The sequence below is a fragment of the Typopeltis vanoorti genome, chromosome 22 (genome assembly GCF_054136105.1).
Source record: "Typopeltis vanoorti isolate ZY-2024b chromosome 22, IOZ_Tvanoo_1.0, whole genome shotgun sequence".
Lineage (NCBI taxonomy): Eukaryota > Metazoa > Arthropoda > Arachnida > Uropygi > Thelyphonidae > Typopeltis > Typopeltis vanoorti.
In genome coordinates this window covers 41,857,868-41,872,459 of record NC_143570.1, presented here as the reverse complement: position 1 = coordinate 41,872,459, position 14,592 = coordinate 41,857,868, and the positions used below count along the sequence as shown (strand labels likewise).

General features: G+C 33.9%; 1 protein-coding gene across 2 annotated transcripts in view; it reads left to right on the top strand.

The window, feature by feature from the left end:
- Nucleotides 1-13,451, top strand: part of barc (RRM1_TatSF1_like and RRM2_TatSF1_like domain-containing protein barc) — a 133,927-nt gene extending 120,476 nt beyond the window's left edge. For both annotated transcript variants that reach the window (XM_090412039.1, XM_090412040.1), the window contains exon 8: nt 12,581-13,451. In XM_090412039.1, the coding sequence (XP_090268165.1) occupies nt 12,581-13,042 (462 nt within the window). In that variant the 3' untranslated portion in view covers nt 13,043-13,451. The remainder of the gene's footprint in view (nt 1-12,580) is intronic.
- Nucleotides 13,452-14,592: the final 1,141 nt, after the last annotated feature.

The following is a 14,592-nucleotide window of genomic DNA, read 5'->3' as shown; positions in this document are numbered from 1 at the left end:
GTAATTCTCTGAGCCATTTTGCCAACTCTTGCAATATGTCCTCTGAATTTCAAATCTCTGTCCACCTATCCTCCCTATCCTATTCCCTCGGCCATATGGCTAGTGAGGGATAGCTATATGCTATCATACTAGGGAGATGATTATGAGCAAGGTTGCCATAGCATATTTTATGACTGTAGCCATGTGTGTTCACGGGACCAGTTTGTCTGTTTTGAGGAGTGAAAAATCCGAGTTACTGGGGAGGGAATCCACCGTATGAGATCGGTTAACTCACCTTTAGTCAAAAGAGACCAGATAAAGGTTCCTTACTTCACTGATGGGAATTGAACCCAGGTTTTTCCGATCAAAGGGCTTGTCTATACTGACTGAGCTACGGAAGCCCTATCCACCATCATTCCCATATCTCTACCCTCATCAATTTCCTGTAAACTAGTACCATCAGTATGATATGAAGTATTCAATCTTTTCATCTCGAAGTGCATTACCTTACATTTTACAAAATTTGAATTGACAACCATTGTCCTTTGCCAATTTATTTAAATCATCGGCAAACAACTGAATATTCCCCTTAAAATCTTGTGCTATATCATTAATGTACAAATGTCTATCAGCCACCAGACTCATATCCATTCCCATTTGCTCCAACTTATGTAATAGTTTTCCATGCAGTATTCTGTCAAATGCTTTTGCAAAGTCTAGCAGTATTATGGTGTAGCCATTTCCTTTATTCAGTTCTGCTGTCACCTTAAAAAATGTGAATAATGGACCTATCTTTTACAAAGCCATGCTGCCTCCTATAGAGTATAGTATCATATTCTTATCCACACACTCTTGAATTTTACTTTTATCCAACTTTTCCAAAACTTTAACCACCACTCCAGAGATACTGATTGGTCTGTAATTTGCTTCTGTCTTGGAGCCTCCTCTATGCAATGGAACTATCTTACCTTCTTTCCAACTGCCTTGGAACCTTGCCAGACCTGAGACTTAGATCAAACCACTTTGTCAGAGACACTGCCAGTTCACTTGCACATTCTCATAGCACACAAGTTGACATACCGTCAGCTTGTGTGCTATATAAAAATATCAATGTGAATATGCCCATATTCACATTGATATTTTTCAATGTACTAAGTACCTCCAGTTCATCTATCTCAATGCTCACATCAGTCTGTCACCTCAATAACTGCAGAGTCACCACCTAGACTTGCAAACTGATAATTTAGTAACAACTATTTCTTCTGCTTCTGTCACTTTTCATAATAATTCTTTCTCTTACTTGCTACATAGCAAAAAAAAACTCTTGTGGATTTACTTTGACTTGCTTAGCTAATTTTCTCTCGAAATTTTACCATACTAGTTACCATTCTTGCTTGTGCTTTATATTGTTCATGGGTATGCTGATGACTTTGTTGCTTATATTCCTTCCACAATATTTTCTTGTTTTGCAGTTCCTGCTTTATATTGCTAGTCACCCACTTAAACCCTACTCAGTTTATATTGTGGGGATAGTTTGGATCTCCTGCAATGAGTCTTCGAACTCCATGGAGGCATGCAATAAAAATGATACTTTTGAAAGATTGTAGTAGGAAAAGTACATGTTTATTGGCAACGTAAATATCAAGAACTGTCAGTTTTCTCATATTAGGGAAAAATAACCATAGACTTTCGACGTCATACAACTTGTGGGAACCCTGGGATGATTCCTATAGTGGATAGTTTGATATATAGTGAATGTCTTTCAAAAAATAGCAAAAACATGATAGATGAAGTTTAGAATTGAATTTTTTTATGACTAAAATAAATGAGCATTTCAAATTTAAAACTTCTACCAACTAATTTTACTCATACTCAACTGGTGCCCTCTTCAAGGTTTATACAAAGCACATAAAAATATATAACTACAGACTACTCAAACACTGAAAAAATTGTTATAATGGAAATGGATAAATTCATCCTAAGAATTCAGTTGCATGGCATGTGTAAACTTGTCACCCAGTAAAGATTGAAGTAATTGTTGGAGAAATTGAAATCTGACATGTTAAAAGATCTGATGAAAAATTTCCAGATGTCATTTAATACATCATACAACTTGTGGCTTCTGTTAAGAAACCTGTGTGAATGGATAACTGTCACAGATTCTTTGAGAGGTCTAAAGTAAACATTTTCTTCTAAATACAGCATAGTAGAAATATCCCAGTTTACTGTATGGCTGGTATCTGAAGAATAGTGGGCCAGACTTTATCTTTCCTTTCTTCTGTGTGCTGGATATTCTGATTATAAAGAGAAGAGTGCTTGAAAATAAATCTTAACTTTTTATGAAATACCATTAAGAACAAATAAATTAGAAAGGGTCAGGAGTTCTGTCTTAAGTTAATATTTATTTTGTAAAACAAACTGCTCAATTCTTGAGGGCATGTAGCTTTTGAAAACGAAAACATGAAGTAGCATACAGTGTAATTAGGCTGACTTACAATATATCTTCAAAGCAACACTACCATTAGGTTTATTTATGATGATAACTAGATAAGGGTATATGCCATCCTTTTCTAGTCCTAATGTGAAATTGAGAGAAAGAAAAGGTCACGTTAACAAATAATGAAGACATCATCCAATTCATATATCCCCACCAAGTGGCTGGGTTCAAGATATTTGAGCCAAAAAAACTTGTTTAAAAATTCTCTATGAAGACATCAACCAGTAGAAGAGATAAGAGGGGACTACCCATTGTTAATCCAAAGAGTTGCTTATAAAAAGGCATTAGACATTATGGTTGTTCAAATAGTTTGGTGACATCTGGTAGAAAGATATCTCTTATGTCATCTAAAACATCATCAACATGAAGAACAGAAAGAGTTTATTTTCAAACCAACCCTCTATTTATAATGAGAGTATCCAGTACAGAGAGTTGATTGCCATTCATTAGATCAGCAATCTATCTGTTAAGATCACTGCTCTTTTCAAGGATCATAGCATCAGAGTGACTTTCAAGTTGATTCACGTGCTGTTTGCAGCCTTCTCAGATCTATGGACCACATCCCTTTTACAAACACTAGGGAGTCTATAGGATACCATGATTACATATTCACAGGACACCAACAAGCCATGGTTTTGAGATGAGAGAGAAAGAACCTGTTGGAAACATAGAGCACACACAAAAAAAAGAAAGATCTAGTCTAGCCCACTATACTCCAACTAACAGCCATGCAGTAGACTGGGAAATATTTGCTATTTAAAGAAGAAAACTTTTTCTCTAGACCTCTCAACAGAAACCAAGGACTTGTATTGAATGACATCTAGAAATTTCTCATTAGATCTTTTAACATGTCAGATTTCAGTTTTTATGACAATTACCTTCAATCTTTAATGGGTGACAAGTTTGACATGCCACACAGCTGCATTATTGGTTAGGATGAATTTATCCATTTCCATTGTAATAATTTTTTCAGTGTTTTGAGCAGCTCTGTAGTTATGTAGGTTTAAGTAATTTTTTATAAAACTTTATCTTTTAACATGCCAGACTTCACTTTTTGCAACAGTTTGCAACTGGATGACAAGCTGATATATGCCATATGACTGCATGTAGTGTGAATGCATGTATTATATAGCATTTAATAACAATTTTTTGAGTATTTGAACAGCTGTGTAGTTACATAGTTTTATGTCATTTTTATAAACCTTGAAGAAGGCATCAGTGAAATAGTTGGTAGGAGTTTTTAGATTTGTGAGAACTAATAAAACGTTCTTTCTTATCTTCAGTGATAAAAGAATATTTTAAAAAATTTAATTATGGGTATTTGAGATTATTTTATATTAAAATTGAAGCTTTTGTATTTCATAGATGTGGGGTCTACTTCAGATTAATTTACTACTATTAATCTGAAGTGTGTCTCCTCCCCAAAATTTTTGTAATTCATTGTCATGTGAAATAACTTAATTCCAGCATAATTTATTCTAATAGATCACCATAATGTGCCCTAAAGGGAAAAAACAAATATAATGCAGAAATAAAGGAATTAAATGCAAAAATTCAAAAACATCCATTTTTAAATTGTTTGGACATAATTGTGATTGATAGGATATATTATTTCATATCAAATAAATAAAATAAAACATGAAATGTGGAAAAGCAACTGGAACAAATGATATTCAACCAGAAATAGAGAGAGAGAGAGACTGACTCAAGCTTATAAAATATGTAAAAGCAACAGTATTTAGTTGGAAAATTTCATAGAAGCATAACTGCAATATTATTATTATTAAGGGAGACCTCCAGGGAGTCAGAGACTCATCGAGGGAGACCACATACTACATACACCAGCTATCATACTTATTCTTGAATTCGTTCACACTGCTTGCACCCACAACATCCAATGGCAATCCATTCAAATCACACACCACCACCCTCTGAGAGAAAAATCTAGCCCTTGCACTTCATTCTCAACTTCCAATGATGCCCTCTGGTCCTTTCCCCACCCTTCATAAATTGAAAAATCCCATCAATTGAAATCCTGTATGACCCTTTCAACAGTTTGTAAGTCTCAATCATATCACCCCTATTTCTCCTGTTTGCTAGTGTCTGCAATCTACAAATTCTCAACCTGTCTTCATAATCAGTATTCCACAACCCTGATATCATTTTTAACACTCACCTTTGTACTCTCTCCAATATATCAAAATCACATCGGAAACCAGACCTGCGCACAATAGTCCAAGTGAGGTTTTATCAAGGCCTTGTAAAGAGGCAAAATAATATCCTTATTTTTACATGTGAACTTCATTTCAGCATTGCAATTATCTTTTGAGTTGTATTTGCAATCTTTGCCACATGGCCCCTAAACTTCGACTTCCTATGTATTAACATCCAAGATCCCTAGCCTCATCAGTTTCTTCTAGCCTAATCCCACCAATATAATATGACATTGGATATCTAATCATGCCAAAGTAAATGACTTTACATTTACTGACATTGAACTTAAATGCCCAGAATTCCATTCTATTCAAATCATTCTGCAAAGACTGCATATCAGCAGCATTCCTGATTACTCTACCTTACTTTGCATCATTAGCAAATAACTGTATGTCGCTTGTCAAATCCTTCCCAATATCATTAATGTACAGATTGAATAACAGTGGTCCAAGCACTGATCCTTGTGTTGCCTTAAACCTTGCAGACTCAGATCCCCTGTATACCATTTTTTGATATCTGTCAGTCAGCCATCCTCTTGGCTGACTGACAGATATTGTATAATCTTCCATGCTAATATTGTATAATCCAAACCCATTTTCTCCAATTTATGCAGCAGTCTGCTATGCTGTATTCTGCTAAAAGCCTTAGCAAAATCCAAAAGTATCATGGTGTATCCATTCCTCTTGTCTAGTTCAATGGTAACATTGCTATCGAATGTGAGCAAGTTGCTAAAACATGACCTTCCCTTAGTGAACCATGTTGTTCATTGCAAAGTAGAGATTCACTCTCAACCCATTTCTGAATGTGGGCCCTAACCAATTTTTCCAAAATCTTCACCACTACGCCTGAGATGTTAATTGGTCGATAGTTGGATACATCGGTCTTTGCGCCACCCTTGTGCAATGGAATTACCATACATTCCTTCCATTCCTGCAGAATCGTCCCTATTCTGAGACTCATATTAAACATCCTGGTCAAAGGAATGGCCTGTTTAGCACACGTGCTGATATTCCATCAGTCCCTATTGCTGAATTCTTATTCAATTTGTGCAACAGCTCTAATACCTCAGCTTTGCACACCTGCGTTTCTTCATCTAGTGAAGAGGTAACAGTGAGCCCGATGTTGCGTTCACCAGGTTGATAGCTTTTAACAAAATGGACACTCATTAACTGAACAACCTCTTCTGCATCTGTAACCCTCACACCATCTAGATTTAGAAGAGTTATTCTTTCATGTTCGTTCTTTCTTTTACTTGCAGCATATCGATAGAATTCTTGTGGGTTGTCTTTAGCACACAGAGCCAGTTTCTTTTCATAATCAGACTTGGCTTTCCTTTCAGCAGTTGTGACTATTCTAGCCTGCTGCTTATAACGTTCATAACAGACGTCAACCTTATTCAAACGGTATTTTTTCCACATCGTCCTTTTCTTACTAATCTCTTGCTTAATAAGATTACACATCCATTTGACTCCTGCTCTATTTATTCTTTGAACTCTCGGGACACATTCTGATATCGTATCATTTAAGTATTGTTTAAATGTTTCCCATGCACTGTCGATATTCTTTCCATCCAGCAACCGATCCCATTCCACTGAACTCAGTATACTCCTTAGTTGGTCATAATTTCCTGCTTTGTTTTGATAATATAATAAAATGAATTAATACTAACATTAGGAATAAAAAGAATACTTACATTTTCATTTACAAAGAGAAATTTTTAGCATAATAAATTTTTAAAAAATGAACAGAATGGGGGCAGAAAATATTCTGCCCCCCCCCCCCCCATTCTGAGGAAAGTAAGCAGGGATAGATATCAATACTTTGAGGTAGAAAAAGCAGTTAGAAACATGAAATGTGAAGGCAGCTGGAGTATGTGATACTTCACTAAATTGCTCAAATATAGAGGTATTAGTTTTACACTGGTTACGTAGCATAATTCAGAAGGTCAAATTGGATGATTGGAGTAGATTTAGTTCTCATCATATCTGTAAAAAATGAAATAAAAGTTAGTGTGAGAATTACAGAATTTCCCTAATGAGGTGTTTCAGATAAGATTTATTCAGAAATACTTGAAAAAAGGCTAAAAAATTTTGTAAAGCAGATTAAAGCAAGATAGAGAATGTCATCAAATTTTTACTTTACAGTCAGTAAAGCCTGAGAATATCGCAGGAATCTCTAATATTCTCAAGATTAAAAGCTGTTCAAATTGTTGCAATTATACAACTACTGTAGCAGATTTTGTGTGTAAATCAGCAGTAAAATGACAAACTATGAAAACAAGAAAAATGTAATAATTGACAGAATCATGTTAAAATGAAGATATTAGGAAAGTCACTTGACATTGTTAGCGTTCAAGGATCTATGAGTAAAGCTGATCTAAGATAGTATGGCCACACAAATAGAATTGGAAAATAAAGGTTAGCAAAACAGGTGTTTGGCAATGATGATTAAAAAAAAAAGAGAAGATGACGTAGATAGTTGATGCAGGTAATATTACCTTCAAAGTATAAGATTGGAGACCTATAAATATGCTTGAAATTTTCTTTTTTCTATTAAATTTTGTGTTTGAAATGTACATTTCACTTTCAATGCTTTGGTTAAAATTTGAGTCATAAATTTCAGCTTCCTGTTGCTATTGAACCAGCAAAGGTTGGTCGATTGGTAGATCCTCTGCTACTAATGGCTCGCAAAAAGTTAAGCAAGTTTGAGCGCGGTTAGTAGTTGGACTGGATCAATCATTTGATGTCGTTGGCACACTCTCCCTCGATGAGTCTTTGTACTCTCTAGAGGTGTCACATAATAATAATATCTCATGCAATATACCATCAATCATTTCCAAATAAATAGTGCACTTTCACCAGGTCATTATTTCTCATTTGGCTCCCCAAACTTGAGTTAATTGCTTTTGATTGAAGTTCTCTTTAAATCAGTAACTTTTCAAAAACTTCTTTATCTTCCTTAACAGCATTTCTCTTTGTTATTTACAATAAACTGCATGTTTTATTAGATGTTTTGAGAATTAAAAAATATTAATTTAAATTCTTTGAAATATTTAGCTGTTATCTCACTTTGTAGCTTAAGTCTTCTGTAGTGGACCAGTAAAATATGTTTTGTTTTATAGTAATTTTTTGCATCCAAGCAGCCCATCGCTTATATGCATAGATGTTTTGTACTATCTAATAATAGCGTGTAGTATGATATCGGATCACATAAGGGTCAAAGCTGGGTAACTTGGAGGAGACCTGCACCCCTTTTAAGAAATGTGGAGAACTGACCAGGGCTTCTGACTTGATGTACAATCCTCACCTACATGTGAAAACTCTGTTAGATTAGATATCTACCTGGATACTGTATAAATGAGGATGGGCTGTTGATTTGAGATTCATGCTTGCTCAGTTAAACGAGGCCCTCATTTTTGTCAGGGAATCAGGGCAAAAAGTCGGCTACTGGAACAGACCCCAACTCATACATTAGCAGAGTTCAAGATTGGCACCATCAATATAAGAAACATCAATGGTAAAGAAATGGAAGTAGCAGAACTGGATAAGTACCAGATCCATATAATATAAGTGTCGCCTAAACAAAAAAGACAAAAGCAGGTGCGATCTTTCTAAGCAACAAATACGAGATCTTATATTCAGGCAATAAAAATCTGAGAAAAGGAGTAGGTATAGTATTCAATACTAAATATGAGGATAATTCTTCTTGAATGACTGGCAATATCAAGTAAAGTGATTTGAGCAAATATCAGAACAGGATGGATGAGACTTATTCGTGCTTACAGAAGGTTTTAGATGAAGTGGAGGAATTTTTGGATGCATTAGAGAAGATAGCTGACACTACAAAAACTGAAAAGTTGGTCCTTGTTGGAAATCTAAACAGCAGAGTAGGAAATGATTATCAGACAGACGTATACAGGGAAAATTTGGGTAAATGTAAAACTAATAATGGTAAGTACATGCTGAATTTCTGTTCAGGACATGGATTAGTTACTATTAACACCATGTTTCAACATAAAAATGTGCACAAATTTACCTGGAGAGAAGATGCTAGAAATAAAAAAGGTCTCATTGACTGTTGTTGCAAGTGATATCTTCACCCTGGTTCAAGACACAACTATAATCAGGATTTGCAAAAAAAAAAAAAAGAGATTATCATATAATATTGAGCAAGATAAAATCGAAGTTCATATTGAAAAGAAGCATGCAAGAAAGTTTTAAAGCAAATCAAAGTTGAGATGCTTTTAGAGATGAACTGTAGACTCATACACTAACATTATTCAAGAAAAAATGAAAGAGATTGAAAACAAGAATCAAACTAAAGAAAACATTGATTCAGTCAGAGAAACATGTAATAAGGTTGTCTGCAAGGATAGAAAAATCAGAACTCCATGCTAGACTCAAGAAGTTAAAAAGGCCGTCAAGGAAAAGAAGAAAGCATGTCGAAAGTATCTAGCAAACAGTTGTGATCTCAGAGAACACAGAGAAAAATGTAAAAAAGTGAAGTACTGTGCAAAACTACCTGAACAAATGTCATGGAAAGACTTTGGTAAACACATAGAAAATAAATATCAAGAAAGTGACAAAATATTCTGAAGGCTATTGAAAAAAAAAAAGCTTAGAAATGAAGGAAAGAGTAAATGATAAAAGATGACATGAAAACTAAAGATAAAGATATTCTACTGGGTGGTCTGTAAGTCACAAAGGAGTTTAAACAATTAATAACTTTATTATTTATTTATTTTGTTGTTGGGGTTCAAATCTAGTTGCCGACTAGAGGAACATTTTTCTAAGCCTTTTCTCAACCAATTCCTGAGTTAGTCGATCTCTGGCATGGGCATGTGGGTTTTTTCTCCCAGAAACTCGGGGGTTTTCATCCCATAAACTCAAGAAAATCGGCCGTCGAACCCACACTTTTCTCAGACATTAAAAATTATTGTGTTAGGGTTATGGACCACGAGATAGCGGCACTTGCTAGCTGTCTTCTTCACTGCGTATTGATTAATTAGTGATGGGCTTTGGCCAGCCCAGTCTGATTGGCTATCAGTGGAGATTGAACTGTCCACCCAGTCTCCAAAAGTTAGATAGGGCTAAAATGTCCTTGCCTACTCCCTATATGGGAACAAAAAGGCGTTAGCTGTTTTTTGTCATTGTTACAGAGCATGGAGAATTTTTTTATTAGTTATTCACATTTTAAATCTCTTCATGACTTATGGGCTATCTTATATAGGTCTTGGTTAATTACTTTGAAAGATTGCTAACTGAAACAAGCAGTGAGAGCATGATTGTTGAAGACACTCAACAGGAATGCAATGAAAAATATGATGGTGTGCTGAAAAGTTGACAATCGCTATGAAAGAATAATGTGTAAGTTACGTGGGTAAAACCATGTAACTTGCACATTATTCTACATATTTCCCACAAAGTGTTATACACTTATTCCATTGCCGCTGCTCCTTCATTTCCAATCCTCTGAGAAAAAAAGTCTTTCCCTTGTTGCACAAACCAGTTCTCAGCTGCAAATATGACATCATCATCTGTTGTAAATTGTTCCTTTCAAGTGTTTCTTTAAATTTAGGAGAACTCAGGAGACCAAATCTACATACAGTAGTATGCAGATTTGGTCTCCTAACATGTTGACTAACAAACTTTTTCATTATATTGTACGAAAGTCAGGAAGAGAATAAGCAGTCATCTGTGGAAGCTAATTGAAAGTTTATTTTTCACTAGGTTAGACTATAATAAATTTAGTTTAATCCTTTATCCCAGTGAGAGCAAACAAAGTTTGCTCCTGAAAATATCTTCAGGACTGAATATAGTGTTTTACTATCTTACCTGGGTAAGTAGTACAACACCAGGCAACTCATAGCAAAGGTGGAGCAAGCTACCAAAATTTCTATCCCAGTATCTCCCCATAATGCAAAACACATCTCCTTGTGGATATGTATACTGTTATGCATTAAGGGATTGGCCACTACCCAGACTAGTTTCGACCTTTATTGAGGTCTATCCATTCAATTCAACAAGACAGGTTGTGCTCAAGAATCAACTTTCAAAATATTCCATAATCACTATCTTAAACACTAATCTCAACCAATCTTCAGTGGGATAAAAATAATCTAGTGAATATAAATATCAAAAAAATGCAATCCTGTCTTATTTCACAGAAGAAAGATTTTACTTCACTTCTCCTTACTTTTGTTAATATTCCCATTTTCAGTAAGATGAGTTCTCTCTTTTTGGGGTGACTTTCACTTCTTTTCTTGAGCACAGCCTGTCTTGTTGAATTGAAGAAGCAGAAATTTTTATATTTCGATTGCTAAACTACCAAACCTGCTTCTCCTCTCTTCTTTTTTTTCCTATGTATCTGGAGAACAGAGTTCTCTGAATAGTTTTCCTCATGAAGTATTTCTCAAGAACAACCTCCAGCTGTTCAGAGAATATTAATCGATTTTGGCCCACGTGATGCTGATTCGTTATGAGTTCTTGTAAGAACAAGGGAGACCAAATATTAAACAAAAGGATAGCATATTCTCCAGCAGATGTGTTCATGAATGTCTTTAGTTGATACATGAATTTCATTACAAATGGTGAGACCAATTGTGATTGAAATTTATGTTTGTTGTAGGCCTAAAGTGGATTATCAGATCCTTAGTCCATCCACATTGATTAAAAAATGTATGATAGGTTTGCAACCTTTCATGTGATAGATTTATATTTTAAAAAAGTGTTTATAAAAATAAATAAAAAAACTTGAAAGTGAATTTCTGTTAGTGGTTCCTTGGATACTTCACTCAAACTACTTGCATGTTTGAGAGCCAAGCAAGTGACACTTGCATGTTTAGCTTTATAGCGTTGTTACAAAATTACATTTTCCTTTTTTTTTTTTTTTTTTGAATTTTTACTTGAACTGACGTATCACCTTCTGAAGTAACACTAGAAATATTATTTCTAATTAAAGTGTTTTTACTTTAACTAAAAATAATATACACCCACACATAATTAAGCCAAAAGAAACCAAAATTAATCTTATTTATTTCTAAAAAGCATGACTATCCCATCCTACTTCATCTGGTGCAAATATACACAAGATTTCCTGAAACACTAAAAATATAATAACTGTCATTAGTGTAAAAAATGGATTGCCATAGTAGTTTGAATCTATTCTGGACTCGCCGGTCATCCAATACCATATGCACTTGATCAATGATTTCTGGTGGTGTTACACTTTTGGGAAGTCCTTCACGTGGATCATCTTCAAGGCTGGTATGGCTACTTTTAAACTCGCCAGCCCATTTCTTAATTGTCGAAAATGAAGGAGAAGAGTGCCCATAAACTTTTATGAACTTTGAATAAATTTTTTTTGGCATTAAACCTTCTTTTACAAAGAATTTTATGACCTCACGATACTCAATTTTATCCATTTCAAAGGATACAGACAACACTTTTGCTTCCGACAGCTGTATAAAACAAACCACATGATAGAATGACTTGCAATTTCACATGGATGCTTATGACAGATGTACCAACTTAGAAAAAAAAAATCTTGCCAATAGTGTTGCCATCTCTGGTCGAGGCCAAGAACTTTTCAGACCACCCTCATATTATGGACATGTGTAATAAAATTGAAATTTAATGTTATTCATTTTAAAATCTTATTGACCAGTTTATTATTTTTTATTAATTAATATAATAATTAGGATTTGGATGGTTAAGATTTTGCAAATAGTTATAAGTTACTTGATAACTGATTTTGAACTATATTTTGGTAATATTCAAAAGGTTGTTTTAATTAATTCAAATACATACTTAGATGAAGAAAGTAATATAAAGATTTAAAATTATTCTTTATAAATTGTTTTCCTTCATAATGCTTTATAATTTTTTTTAGAGACATCCTGATGGTGTAGCAGCAATAACATTTGCAGAACCAGAAATGGCTGATGAATGTATAGAACTTATGAATGGTAGGTGGTTTGCCCAGCGGCAATTAAAAGCAGAAACTTGGGATGGGCGTACCAAATACAAGGTTTTTGAGACAGAGGCTGAGAAAGAAAAGAGGTTGCAAGAATGGGAAAAGTTTCTTGTAGAGAAAGAAAATGACCAGAATGATAACAAACAAGAAAATAATCCTCCTCTGCAGAAGAAGCCTAATGAAGATTTAAATGAGTATGAAAGGGCAGGTGAAACAGAAAGTTCAGGTAACTCGGATAGTGATGATGATGATGATGATGATGAAAACCTAGAAGAAAAAAAGGAAAAAAAGTCTACATCTAGCCCCAGCACAGGTAAAATTGGTGATTCTCAGTTTAAAATACTAGCTAGTATTCTGGAAGGTTCAAGAAACAACTGATCCATATATATGTATAATGGATTTAAAGACAGTTTAGTTTTGTTCAATTACTAAACTTCAAGGATCAATATGTACATTGTGTAATTAAGTATGCTGTATTTCAATAGAAGAATAGTTTATTTGTTTGAATTATGATGTACAGAGAAAAATACCATCAAGAAATTTCATGATAATTTAAACTAACAATATAGTTCTGCTGTTATGGAGGTGAAATTAGTACTGTTGAATGGATGGTTTATTCCAGAGACTTATTGCAAAACCTATTTCAGCCCATCAAGATGAAATAAATTTTAGATATATAAGTTTAAAAAAAAAATAAATAAAATAGTTTGTCAGTAGTGTTTAGTCTTACTGTTGATAATGATGCATTTGTTTTGGTGTGGAACTCAAATAAAATCTTTTGTGCAAATATCATCTTGGTTGTTCTGGAATGTGAACACATAACTTTCAAACTTCTGAAAAAAACTTTTACCTTTTTTTTTTTTCATTTTTTGTCTGTAGATATGTTTTTAAACTTGAAATTTTAACATAGAATGTTGCAAAAAAAAAAAAGGAACATGTTTTGAATCAAGATATGGTGATTATCTGATCCCTTTTGGATCTTGAGTTGCTGAGATAACTAAACTAGAAACGTGCATTTGTGCTCTGCTTATTGGACATAGCTATTGAAATATTATTAATGATTTGATGGATTCAGTAATTTCACATTATTGTGAAATAAAATATGACTGAAAATTTTTTTTTTGGGGGGGGCGGTTTAAATTATAATGGGGGGGAGAAGGAGAGAGAGAGCGGGGAGGGGGTAAGGCTGGTGTCTTGCAACTGCTGTTGTATAATCAACATTTACTTGAGTTTATCATATATAATATCTGAATTATTTTGAATGTTTCAGTGAATATCATTTATTTGTCAGAGCTATGTTATAAAAAAAGAATAAATGGTTTATTATTTGATTAAGTACAGTAATTTATACAATATCTGGTTATGCATTTTGCACTTCATGCTACTAATTCATAGCTTATGGGAGTTATGTTATAGTTATTGGAGTTACTGTACATGCTGTGAAATATCAAATCTGTAATTGAGATTGAAATATAAACATTTAGCTAAACCAAGTATAACAAGTTTGTTACTATATTTGGTATTTAAATGGAGACGAAGTCAAAAAGAAATGGAATACAAGTATTCTCTCTCTTTTTTATTTGTCCAATTACAGCATTGGACAAAATATTATTAATAAGACATGATACTAAGGAAAAGGTCTGTTAAATAATGCATGCATAAACAGCACTTTCTGGAAAGTCCATAAAAACTTTGATAATAAAATATTTTATAAAAATGAATTTAAAAACTCCGTGAGTTATTCCTCTTTGCTTCATAGTCATGTAAATGTGAACGGTTAACTTTTAAGTTTATATAATTTTTAATTAGAACTTTTGATTATATTTACATCTAATGCTTGAGTAACCATGAGTTACATTTCTTATCTACTTCCTTCCATATCAGTGATGTTCTTCAGCTATTTTCCAGATAATTACAAGCCCTCTCTA